The sequence below is a fragment of the Siniperca chuatsi genome, linkage group LG15, assembly GCF_020085105.1.
Source record: "Siniperca chuatsi isolate FFG_IHB_CAS linkage group LG15, ASM2008510v1, whole genome shotgun sequence".
Taxonomy (NCBI): Eukaryota; Metazoa; Chordata; class Actinopteri; order Centrarchiformes; family Sinipercidae; genus Siniperca; species Siniperca chuatsi.
The window spans coordinates 19264109-19276243 of NC_058056.1; the positions used below are offsets into that span (position 1 = coordinate 19264109).

Below are 12135 nucleotides of genomic sequence, written 5' to 3' on the forward strand. Positions count from 1 at the left end.
CCAAGCTTTAGAATATATAACTTTATTTTACATTAAAAGTGTATAATTTCGATACAAGCGCTGCTGTTTTGCAAGTATCGCTGTTAAGTATTTAACTGCATTCCATCTTTCTTTCTCAACAAACAGGAAACACACATCCTATAAAAAATGATTGACATCCCCGTTAGCCACTGACGTCAACAAACCCCTCGCTTAGCCAATCGCCCGAGAGAAGAAGGGCGGGACGTCCTGTAATGTGATGCAAATTCGACAGTCAAGCTTGTTAGTCCCACCTTTTTGTGTTTCCCGCACCGTCAATCAAAATAGAAAAAAATCGACCCGAATTCACCGATCAACACTAGCCCGCCTTTGATAAAATAATCATGTTTGGAGTTTAGTTGATCAGATAATCCTCCCGGTTACTACCATTCACGCTATGACTGGTACGTAAACATTTACCGCATCGAAGCGTGCAACTAATCGGTGAGTTTGTGCAACCTACAGCGAAGCAAACTGCGTCTTTTTATCGTTTGCTCTACTGCTAACTAGCTAGCCATGGTTAGCTAACTGAGCTAGCTGGCTAGCCACGGAGTTGACAAAGTAAACAGTCAATCTGGGCCGAAATCGCATCAGAATCTCCGCTGCAAAGTTGAATTTCGCAGTCAGCTCCTTTTGGACTGGAGAGTGGGGATGCTTTGCGGGCTTTTCTGGCAGGCAGGAGTTGAAGATTATAGAGTTTTGCTGAGTTTCCCCCTATCTCCCTGCTAGCGCCAGAGCAGCCTCTGAAACAAGGAGAAATGGCGTCCGCGGACGTGGACAGCAGTCAAAGCGAATTTCTGCAACCCGGCGGCGCAGCGGAAACACAGGTATCCGACATTTTCTAGCTCGTCTTTATCGCTCGCTTTCGATTGCTGGTTGTGTTTTTGAGAGCATGAAGTTCACACGTTTTAAAATTTTGATGGCATGGGGTGAAAGCCGTACACTTCCTGTGTTCCCCTCAATAACGGCCACCCACTTTACCCCTGTAAAACCCGCCCATAGTGGGTAGGACACTGAAGTCAGTCACTTGGGTCGGCTCGCTGGAAGATAGCCGGTGTACCTTGGGCTGGGAGGATGTCGGGGTGTGATAATATTGCAGGGATAGCTTCCATAATCAAAACAGTAGCGTTCAGTTGTGTTGTAATAGCCACCCATCCCCCACACCCTGCTCTCGACCACTTCTGAGCCTGTTATCTTCACTCTGTGTTGGTGGTTTCATGTAGCTCGTGCCTGTTTTATCGCTTTGAATCAGCACAAATCCTACATGATCCTCCTCTGTCTATGATTTACTCTCTTTGATCAGCACAGTCTTGGAATCTATAACTGGTTTCCAGACAATAGCCAGGCTGGTTCCCTTTTCCTGTGATCTAATTTAGAAACTGAGATGAATCTTCTTGTAGAAGTGTGATTTGTCCTTGTTAATGTCAGTGTTAATTTTACTCCCAGACGACAGATATGTCAGCTATTCAGCTGACTGGTTCAGACCGATGGGAGGTGTTAACTCCTGTCTCAACTGGAAAGGAAGACCATGGAGTCGTTCACATTCCAAACTCGGGGATTGTCACGTCCAACGGGCAGTACATGCTTCCTATTGGGAGTCTTCCCAGCCAGCCCATTTATGTTACAGCGTCTGGGAATGAGGCTGCCGCCAATGGCGTGTCAGGCATTCAGTATCAGGTAAGAAGAGACAGAAACACTTTTAAGATACAGTAGGTGTTCTGTTCAGGTGACGATCTTGCTCAAAACAGTCGCTCCTTCTTCCAGGTCATCCCCCAAATCCAAAATGCAGATGGGACACTTGCAGGATTCCAAACACAGGGATTGGATGATGGCACGGGGCAGATCCAGCTCCTCCAAGATGGCAGCCAGGGCAGCATCGCAATCAGTTGTGCCACGACGGCGGCCACAGACCTTCTTACGCAGGCGGGGCAAGTACAGTCAATCCAAGGCGTCCCGCTGGCTGGGGGGGCAGCATACACCGGCACAGTACCTGTAGGGCTGCCCGGCAACATAACATTCGTCCCTATAAACAGTTTGGATCTGGAGTCTCTAGGGCTGACCGGAGCGCAGACAGTCCCCATCGCAACAGGGGTAACACCTGAAGGTCAGCTGATCATGAGCGATCAGGATGCTAGCGCCAAACAGCCGCTGGTGACGGTGAGCGATGGCGGCGCCAACCCAGAACTCTACGTGCCAACCACCACTTCCTCCTCCAACTCCTCCCATCTTCCGGAGACCATTGACGGCACCGGGGTTCTGACCCAAGCAACCGCCGTATCCGCAGGCGTGTCCGACCCCTCCTCCTCGACAAATTTCAACTCCCACAACCACCTTCAGCAAATCCAGGTCAGAGTGTGTGTCCTTAACACCATGTCATGTGTATGTGTGTCAGGCCTGTGTGCTTTAAGAGTGGTTCCCAGCCAGGCGTGAGGACGGTCCCAAGATAAATCTGATGCGTGACAAGAATTTAAGTTATAAGAAGGAAAATAAATAAAAAGGCCTAATAATATTCCTCAAAGTAAGGTATCAAAACATTTTTAATTTTGGCACTGGTATCTAGACATTTCAAGTGATATCTAGCCCTAATGATGAGGGGTATTAGGTAGACATTTTAAGGGGTCACAAGCCAAAAGGGTTGGGAACGACTGCTTTAAGGCCACAATAGAGCTCACTTTTATGTTATGTGTTGTTACTGTGTATTTAACCCATTGGAATTACATTACTTTGTTTGTTGAAGCTTTCAATGTGCCTGACATGTATCCCAAATTTCCCATAATTTAATTGGCTGACCCACATAGGTAGATTTGCCTCCCTACTAGGGATGTTTCTTTTTCCTTGCACATGTTTATATACTCTATAACTACAATTGAAAGTGCAGACTGCTAGAATGATGCATTCATATAGATTGGGGGGGGGGTATACTACCAGCTCTCAAGTGTACAGAGGTCCCCACCTAAATGGTTAACAACCACAAATACATTCTTAGCCTGTGGGAAATGCTCTAGCTTGCAATTTATTTACATGATTAAGGCTAACTATCCACCGTACAATTAAAGCAGGACCTCCTACATAGAAACAAGAGGTGAATGCTGCTTTCTCAGCTTTTGTGTGTAATTGTAATTTATTTTGCTGTTTCCTTACTCTGCAGGTCTCATCCTCTAACGCCACCACTATCTCGCAGCCCATCCTGCAGCTGTCTGGGGACAATCAGTCCCAGGTAGCCCAGGTGGCTCAGGGTCAGGACCTGAATGCAGCAGCAGGTCAGACTCTACAGAGTGTGCAGCTGGTCAACCCGGGGACCTTCCTCATCCAGGCCCAAACTGTCACTGCTACTGGACAGATCCAGTGGCAGACCTTTCAGGTAACCTATAAGGAGTGTGTTTGATGTTTCCTCATATTTGGAAGCAGCAGAGTGGTCTACAGAAGTTTCCTATGGATGTTCGATTACTAACATGTATCCCATCTCTCTGTGTAGGTTCAGGGTGTCCAGTCACTCCAGGGGCTCCAGTTGCCCCAGGGGCAGGGGCAGGCCCAGCAGCTGACCTTAGCCCCAGTCCAGACCCTCCCTCTAGGCCAGACAGGCCAGGTCAGCCTGCCCAACCTCCAGACAGTCACTGTGAACTCTGTAACACAATCTGGAGTTCAGTACACACAAGGGGAGGATGCAAACAGTCCAGCTGGTATGGGACACCTGCACATACTTTAGACCTGCACACATAATTCTTCATTTTTATGAGCAAATATTAAATTTCCCGTGTCAAATCACTTAAAGAGAAATCTAAATCTTCTTCTTCTTCACTGTTTCAGGTATCCAGATAAAGGAGGAGCCAGACTCTGAGGAGTGGCAGCTTAGCGGAGACTCCACGCTGAACCCCAGCGACCTGAACAACCTGCGTGTTCAGATGGGAGATGAGGACATGGATACGCAGGGCGGGGAGGGCAAGAGGCTCCGCAGAGTAGCCTGCACCTGTCCCAACTGCAAAGAGTCTGGAGGAAGGTGGGCCCCTGGAAAAACACACATATTACAGATTCAGATTCCAGTTAAGCTCATTACAAAAGATAAAAAGAATTAACACGAAATGATGCCCTAAAACTTTATTAAACATCATAATTACAGTAATAAGAAATTATATTACAACCACATTATGCAGTTTTTTGCAGTTACAGCCAATTTTAATACAACCATAAAATGCATTTTAGCGACACCTTTCAGTGATACGACTACGACACCCAGATGTTGTTCATTGCAACGGCTGTACAAACCACTTAATGTCTCAAAACCTCAAATTACCTTCTCTTTTATCGCTCTTTTATAGTTTTAGAACTTGTGTTTAGCTGGAAATGATCTGTTACAACCAGCTTTACATTCTGTATTTAAGTAGTTAAACTGGTGTTAAATCCTGTTCACGTGGCATTGACAATTTGCATTGTTGTGTCTTTTATTTAGCTTTGTGTATCATTAAATTGCATATTTTCAGCCTTGGAATTCATTTAGTTTGATTCTTGTGTTTAAAACAACAACTGATCATCCACAGTATTTGCGTTTTTCTACTCATTTTGTATTTTTCCGGCATTTCACAGAGGTTCAGGGATGGGGAAGAAGAAGCAGCATATCTGCCACATCGCCGGCTGCGGGAAAGTTTATGGGAAGACGTCTCATCTCCGAGCTCACCTGCGCTGGCACAGCGGAGAGAGACCCTTCGTCTGCAACTGGATGTTCTGTGGGAAGAGATTCACCAGGAGCGACGAGCTGCAAAGACACAGGAGGACACACACAGGTGAGACACTATTCAAATAAATCTTATCACTTTTTCAAATCACCTCTTAACACAGTTATACAGTTAGGCCTTCTTTTTTAAGTACTGTTTGTTTTTATTGTGTGAAAATATAAAAATCAAGCTAATGAACACAGTTTTTGTTTGGAGCTAGGTATAAGTGGTTAACGAGACTGACAACAAAAACGAAGTATTGCCACTTTCTGTCCATGATACAAACTTTGAGGTTTGTTTTTGGCTCAGATAATCTCTGATGGGGACTTTATTTATTTATTTAAACTAAATGATCAATGAAGCTTTAGTTAGATTTTAATCTTTTTAGTCAAAATCCCATTTGGAGAAACACTAACAAACTGTCCTGACTGAAACTGAACTAATGTTAGCATGTAGTGACAATCCTAGTCACCTGTTATCACTCTACATAGTGTTACTGTAGAAAGGAGCAATGGACGAATGAAAACATAAATGATTGTGTTCTTTGTTGTGAATTAACAGGCATATTATATCAGTGTCCTCAAAGCTTAGTGATTTTGTTGTGCCGTGGTAAAGATTTCAATCTAGACAAATTTGAACTTAAACTTTTTCAGCTTCTTTTTGCTGAGTCATTATTTTCTGTCAGGACTTTGTTGACTCATTCTGACATGTTCAGACTTTGACAAGGGTTGGATAAACCAAATTTCCTAAAAACTAATGTCTCACTTACTCAGTATTTCCTCACAACCATCAACAGTTTTCACAGAGACTATTTCTTTGGCAGTTCCAAAGAAACTCTTCACCTTGCGTTCTGTGGACTGACTGCAGAGACAGTGCCCTGGTTACTCTGGATAATCCAAACATATGTTGCTGTTTAATTTTTTAAATGTAATTTTTTATTGGGTTGGATGCAGAAATCTCAGATAGTCTTAATACTTGGGCAAGTTAAACGAAAAATATCTGCATTGTTAGATACCACTAGACTTTTAATGTTCTGTTTATAGCCTGACTGACGAAAGTTTTTTGAGGCAGATATCGATATTAAAGGTTTAGAAAATAGTACAACAAAAACAGTATATTGGCCAATATTCTTTTTTTGTTTGTTTTTTTCACATAAACACATAAAATAATTTTTTTTCACAATGATCCCTTAAATTTGTATTTTAAAGAATTGTGAAAAAAATGACATGGAGATGCTTTACAGCTAAAGCACCAAAAATACATATTCATCCATGTTTACATATATATGGTAGCGCTGCTGTTTGCCTACATGAACTTTAGTTAATGAAGCTCCAAGGACTGAAATGTTGTAAATAACGTATATAATATGTTATCGACGGTGTGCAGGATTTTTTCTTTCTTTCACTGTTAGTTTATGATCTGACGCACTTGTCTGTAAGACTTTCTAGAGTGAAAGAACTTTGTAGTAAGTTTTAGACGCTTTTCTGTATTACTTATTGGCCAACATATACATCAACACCGATATACTAGAATAATGGTGTTAAATGGTGTGTGTCAACCAGTGAAGGTTTTATTAGATCCCGATCAGTGTCTGAAGTTTCTGTTTCACTGATCTCACAGGAGAGAAGAAGTTTGTGTGCACAGAGTGCTCCAAGAGGTTCATGCGGAGCGACCATCTGGCCAAGCACATAAAGACTCACCAGAATAAAAAAGGCGGGGTTCCCTCCACGCCTCCGCCCACCACCGACACTGTCATAACCACCGACGGAACCACACTCATCCTCCAGACCGCCACCACCCACGACCTCGTAGCCAATCAGGAGATCCCTTTACAGCTGGTCACGGTGGCACATGGTGAGGTCATGGAATGAGGGCGTGAATGGGGTGAGGTGGTTTTTTTTGAGAACTGGCCTATCACAGGGACCTCTTGGGCTTTTCTCTTTCCCTCTTACCTTTTTTTTGTTTGTTTTTTACATATGAATATATACGTAAATATATATGACAAATATATATATTTTAAGTAAGAGTTATCATGACTTCATGTTTGTTTTTTGCAGTCTTTTTATAGGCGGGCAAAAAACCCCCATTAAAATGTGGTTGCTATGTACACGCGTAAACACACACACATACACACACAAGAAAACATGTATTAATACTCAACACGATGAAATGCCTTATTTTGTATCATACTCTTGTATAAAATGCTGGAGGTGCATGTGTTTTTTAAGCTTTGCAAATGTAACTGTAACGGAGATAAATGTGTTTGTGAGATGGTGGTGGTGATGATGATGATGAGGAGGAGGAGGAGGAGTTTCTGAAAGAGAGAAAAGGAAGTAGTGAACCTCTGGGATTATTGAATTTTTGTCTCTGGAGAATTCTGACAAAACCGAGAGGTCTGTTTGAAGCAGCACTGCATCCACGGTGAACTGTTGCCATGAACGAACGTTTTTGTTTTTAAACGAATAATTCAACATTTTGGGAAATACGATCATTTGCTTTCTTGCCAAGAGTTAGATGAGAAGATTGATACCACCCTTGTGTTTGTATGGTAAATATGAAGCTCCTGGTTAGCTTAGCTTAGCTCAGTTCAAAGACTGGAAATGGGGAAACAGCTAGCCTGACTCTGTCTGAAGGTAACAAAATCTGTCTGTCAGCACCTCTAAAGCTCATTAGTTAACATGGTATATCTTGTTTGTTTAATCCGTATAAAAACAATATGTGAAAATTTACACTTTTACTGTTTTTTAAACACACAAGATACGTGTGAACTAATGAGCTTTATAGGTGCTGGTAGGCAAATTTTGTTACCTTTGGACAGAGCCAGGCTAGCTGTTTCCACCTGTTTTCAGTCTTTATGCTAAGCTAAGGTAGCCAGCTGCTGGCGGTATCTTCATATTTATTGTACAGATACGTGACTGGTATCAGTCTTCTCGTCTAACTTGGCAAAAAAGCAAATAAGCGTATTTTCCAAAATGCAGACCTTTTCCTTTAATAAATCAGTAGCAGCTGTCGCCCAATCACTGACAGCCAACAGGACGGTGACGCTGATGTCATGCTGTGCTGCTTCAAGCAGAGTGGGAGGTTCAGCTGGTGGTCAGAGTAGGATGACAGTGCCACTGTTAACTGATCTGAAGTTGGTGTTTTCCACCTTGGGGGGGGACGGGTATAGGTGCAAGGCGCTCTGAAAAAGGGCAACTTCTTCCAGCATCTGGTCAGTCTGAACAGAATGTCTCATCTGTCCCCACGAGCACACCGTCCGCTGTGCTTGTCCACGTCAAAATACGTCTTTATTTTTTCTTTCCTTTTTGCATATTTTTGTTGTAAATTCACATTGTATTTCAGTTTTCTGTGTCTCTTCGCCGATCTGGGTGTCGTCTAAATCAAAGGCATATGGCGGTGATCATAGATTTGAAAGTGTAGAGGGTTCACCTCTGAATTCCTGCAGGGCTCTTCATTGTCATTGTCAGCTGCACACATGTCTACAGGAGGAGAACATACACCAATGTTGCCATGTGAAGAAAACAGAGAAACGGATGCAACACACCAGAAAAAGTGTTTTTGTCATCGAACATTCCAGTTGGACACCAGATGATTGGGATTAGTTTTGCAATAACTGCTCTGATGGTAATTTGGGCCAGATGTCACTCAAGTCAAAAGGAAAACAATCATGCCATTGTCTTTTTTTATTTTAATTAATGTAATCCCTTCCTCAGTTTGTAGCATTCATTTACATGTATATTATCTTATTTTCATTGTTTATAGAAGCCATTACTTAGTTAACTGAATTTGTTGTATCAAAACCTTATTTTAAGTGATTTTTTTTTTTTTTTAAAGAATTGGTGTAAAAATTGAATGTTACCTTTTGTAAAACCTTTTTTCAAATGGATCACAATAAAAGTCTGAAACCTTCCAGTAACATGTTTTGTGTATCAAGGGCAGCATCAGGGTACTTTACACATGGAAGAATGATCTTAATCTGTTCCACACAAAGATGGTTAAAGTTTTTTTGGGGCATTCGGACTTATTACTTACATATTTTTTAATCAAATGTTGGGACTTGCAACAACCATCCCCAGCTGGAATCGACTACAATATGGTATGCTAACTATTTTAACTGTTTATCCATCACTTTTGTTTATTTCAATGTTTTATCCATTACTTTCAGCTATCTGATTACCATTACCACCTGGTTACATTATCCATTATTTGTAGCCCACTATTATACCGTATCCAATACTTTCACCCGTTTCAACTTCTCTGCTTGCTACCTAGTTTTTGCGTGGTGTTCAGGTGTTACAGCTGACTCAATATGTCGATATAAATTAAATCATTAAATATTTGCAAATTAAGTGCATTTCCACATTTTTACCAACCTACCCTCTGGCACTGCAGAAGTACCTTGGAGTTAAGTACCCCAGCCTGGTCGGTAATCAATAGAGCACATGTATATACACATTAAATAACTAAGCAAATAATATCTAGTCTAATACCTGAAAATGTACATTGGTGACAATACACTGGACCACTTCTTTTTTATTATTTAACAAAAATATCTGACAGCCAAAACACGAAGATAATGACAAATCCATGGACCAACAGAAAGTCAAATATTTTTCAGCTAAACTCACATCATGGCAGCTCTTCCCCTTAAGTACTACAAACTCTTCCCCTCTCTTCTGATTCGTACTGTATGCTGCAACCCGCACAAGCTTCAAACATCTTTCCCTGAGAGTCACAGTGACATCAATATTCCACAAGAAACTGGGGATTCAATCAAGCCTGCAGATTTTGTTGTTAATTTTCATGTCATATACCAGATGATGAGCATAAACACCATTAACAGTGTTACCACCCATTTCTAAATTCCATACATATTCCCTTAAAGTGTTGTTAAGTTTAGGTTGGGCACTAAACATCCCCTATTGCTTGAGGTGAATCTTTAAAAAATATGACTAGTTCACCACTGTACAAAATAATGTAAACTGTATATGTAGAATTTTCTGAATATCTCAAGTGAGGCTGGGCAAAAATGTAATATTGGTTTACAAAATGCTGCTGCCAAATTCATAATTCCAGGTAAACTGTACTAAAAAACAAACAAATTGAGTTATTAAAGTTTTTGTTTTACATGTTTGAAGTTTAATCTGATGTAATGAATATTGGGGGATCATAGTCCACATCATTGAATGTCAATTGATTATTTTCTCTGATTTTGCATTCATTTCCATATTGACTTCAAACATATTGCCTAGTCTTAAGGTGTGAAAATTGGCAAATTATCCATAATTTCCCAGACCTTCATATGAACTCTGTACAATAGAAGTTTAAACCTATCTACCTGTAACCTTTACCAATTTAGAGGAAGGCCTTACAGCTTTAAAATTGTTTTATTCCAGTGCGTGAGAAGAAATCCCTCCCAACAACAGTGAGATTTAACCAGCAGTGAGATTTTCTAGGGTCCTCCTCCCTTTGTGCTTTAACCACAGCCCGAACCAGAATTCCAATCAGTGCAAACTTACAGACTGACATCTATTACAGGGGAAAGAAAACTATAATGAAAAAAACAAATTTATATTCATGATTCACAAAATACATTCTCACCACTTGCACACACACGTACAGAAAAACCTCTTATTCCTGACCACGTTATAAAAAGAACAAAACCGTTTCAACCATTTAGCACTGGTTTGTGGTCAGTCTGTCAGCAGTCCCCCAGGTAGGAGAGGTTCCTCTTCATGAAGCGGACTCTTTAAACAGAGTCCAGTTCACCGCCTCATCACAGCCACTGCAGGATCCTCACAACTCTGTGTGAGCATCTGACAGAGACAAAGAAGGACAGAAAAATTAGTCAAGTTGATTATTGTGTTTCAGGTTAGAGCAGATGTGTGTTGTATCTATTTAAGCACATACAAGTATCTGTGTGTTAGGAGTGTTCAGTACCTGTGCTTTGCTGCTTTGTTGTGTGGTTCAGCCTCTCCTGGACTCTGGTCTGCATACGTTTAATCTCCTGGTCATAATCGGTCCACTCGGCCACGATCCTCACCGCAGCCTGCAGCTTGGGCTCCTTGGTCATGGGGTTGTTACACTGAGATCAGGGAAACATGAGAGAGAACAGACAAATTCATCAACTATGATGTTCACAGGCAGTTGGAATCTAATCATTATATCCTTCTTCAGCTCTTACTCTATTTCTCTCTCAAAGTCATATCATCACCCCTCTCAACTGGTGACAAAAACAGGCTGCATCTTGTTAAAGTGGTCAGGGTGTTTTAACTGCCTGATCTGTCACACATTTTCTACAAGGGAACAATTTCAAAGGCTCAAGTCATTTTTGAGTTTCCTCGCCATCCCTCTGTACGGAGAATTTCAGCTTCTCCCCTCTGGACGATGGTGATGTTTAAACCACCAATGATCGGGCTGGATAATGGTGGCAAGTTGTACTCAAGGTTTTTTGTTAAGCTGTCCCTTGATGTACATTGTTTTTTGTGAGTGTGTGTGGTTGGTTTTAGTATTTGCTTTTACATATTTTTTACAGAATTAAGTTTAAAGTTGACAGTTGAAGTTTCGTAACTGTGGCAAGGGTTTGGAAGATTTTAACTCACAACTTCTGTGAGTGAACAAAAAAAAAAAAAAAAAAAAAAAAAAAAAACACACACCAAAATGATAAGGGAGTCTTGCTTTCTCTGGACAGAGAGCTCAGTTGTTGCTTTTACTTAGCTCTGAAGGGTTGATTTGTTACTTCCTGTGCTGCGAAACCAGAGTTTTTCTCATGTGAACATGGAAGATTTATAAGGGTTTCAGTTATAGAGAGTGGAAATAATCTTTCTCTGTTACAGCAGGACTTTTTTTCTCCAGATTATCTTCAAAATAACTCTTACTCTACTGTTCAAATTATTTGATTTTAACCAAGAATTTTCACTGTTTACCCAAATCTCAAACCCTTTATACACTTATGGAGTTATTTTCCATACTCATTCACATACTCAGTACTCAATTACTCCCTCACAGTTGACCTGTGTGCCCTCTAGTGGCTGTTAGGAGGCATGGCAATCACGGCTAAACTGTACAGGGTGCTACAGGTCCCTATCCGTGCCGTCTACACAGACAAATTGTTGTTACCAGGTCTATTGTCTTGGCGCTCTTTTTGGTGCTGTCATCACACCACGTTTCACACCACAGCCATTCCTGAGGCAGAGACTTGATGGGAACCTGGTGGATCATGTTGTTGGGCAGATCCTGAGAAAAAAAAAAAAAAAAAAAACGATGGACAATGAGACCAATGATGGAGGAAAGGTCAGGAACTCTTAGAGATTTTACAAACATGACTTAATAGAAACAGTTGTTACGGTTACCTCTTCGTTTAAATCAAACACAGGATGTCAAAGATTTAGATTCATTTAAGTCAGAT

General features: G+C 41.2%; 2 protein-coding genes across 7 annotated transcripts in view; one reads left to right on the plus strand and one right to left on the minus strand.

The window, feature by feature from the left end:
* Positions 1–77: 77 nt before the first annotated feature.
* LOC122862068 (transcription factor Sp3-like) lies at positions 78–8637 on the plus strand. Of its 4 annotated transcripts, none has more exons than XM_044167282.1 (9): positions 78–422; positions 748–845; positions 1465–1695; positions 1783–2364; positions 3167–3379; positions 3494–3698; positions 3826–4015; positions 4600–4796; positions 6348–8637. In XM_044167282.1, the coding sequence occupies exons 1-9, from the start codon at positions 416–418 to the stop codon at positions 6596–6598; spliced, it is 1974 nt and encodes a 657-aa protein (XP_044023217.1). In that variant the 5' UTR covers positions 78–415; the 3' UTR covers positions 6599–8637. The 4 variants fall into 4 exon arrangements, with proteins under 4 accessions (XP_044023217.1, XP_044023218.1, XP_044023219.1 ...); XM_044167283.1 differs by having other exon boundaries at positions 79–462; XM_044167284.1 differs by lacking the exon at positions 748–845 and having other exon boundaries at positions 79–462.
* A 605-nt stretch (positions 8638–9242) lies between these two features.
* uggt1 (UDP-glucose glycoprotein glucosyltransferase 1) overlaps positions 9243–12135 on the minus strand; it is a 34569-nt gene continuing 31676 nt past the window's right edge. For all 3 annotated transcript variants that reach the window (XM_044167280.1, XM_044167279.1, XM_044167281.1), the window contains 3 exons: positions 11847–11963; positions 10668–10812; positions 9243–10543 (listed from right to left, as the gene is read on the minus strand). In XM_044167280.1, the coding sequence (XP_044023215.1) occupies positions 10524–10543; positions 10668–10812; positions 11847–11963 (282 nt within the window). In that variant the 3' untranslated portion in view covers positions 9243–10523. The remainder of the gene's footprint in view (positions 10544–10667; positions 10813–11846; positions 11964–12135) is intronic.

Bases quoted from the DNA above. Each gene is read 5' to 3' on its own strand.
- LOC122862068 (XM_044167282.1), top strand. The intron at 846-1,464 runs GTATCCGACATT...TTTTACTCCCAG, and splicing joins GCGGCGCAGCGGAAACACAG to ACGACAGATATGTCAGCTAT. The intron at 4,797-6,347 runs GTGAGACACTAT...CTGATCTCACAG, and splicing joins ACACAGGAGGACACACACAG to GAGAGAAGAAGTTTGTGTGC.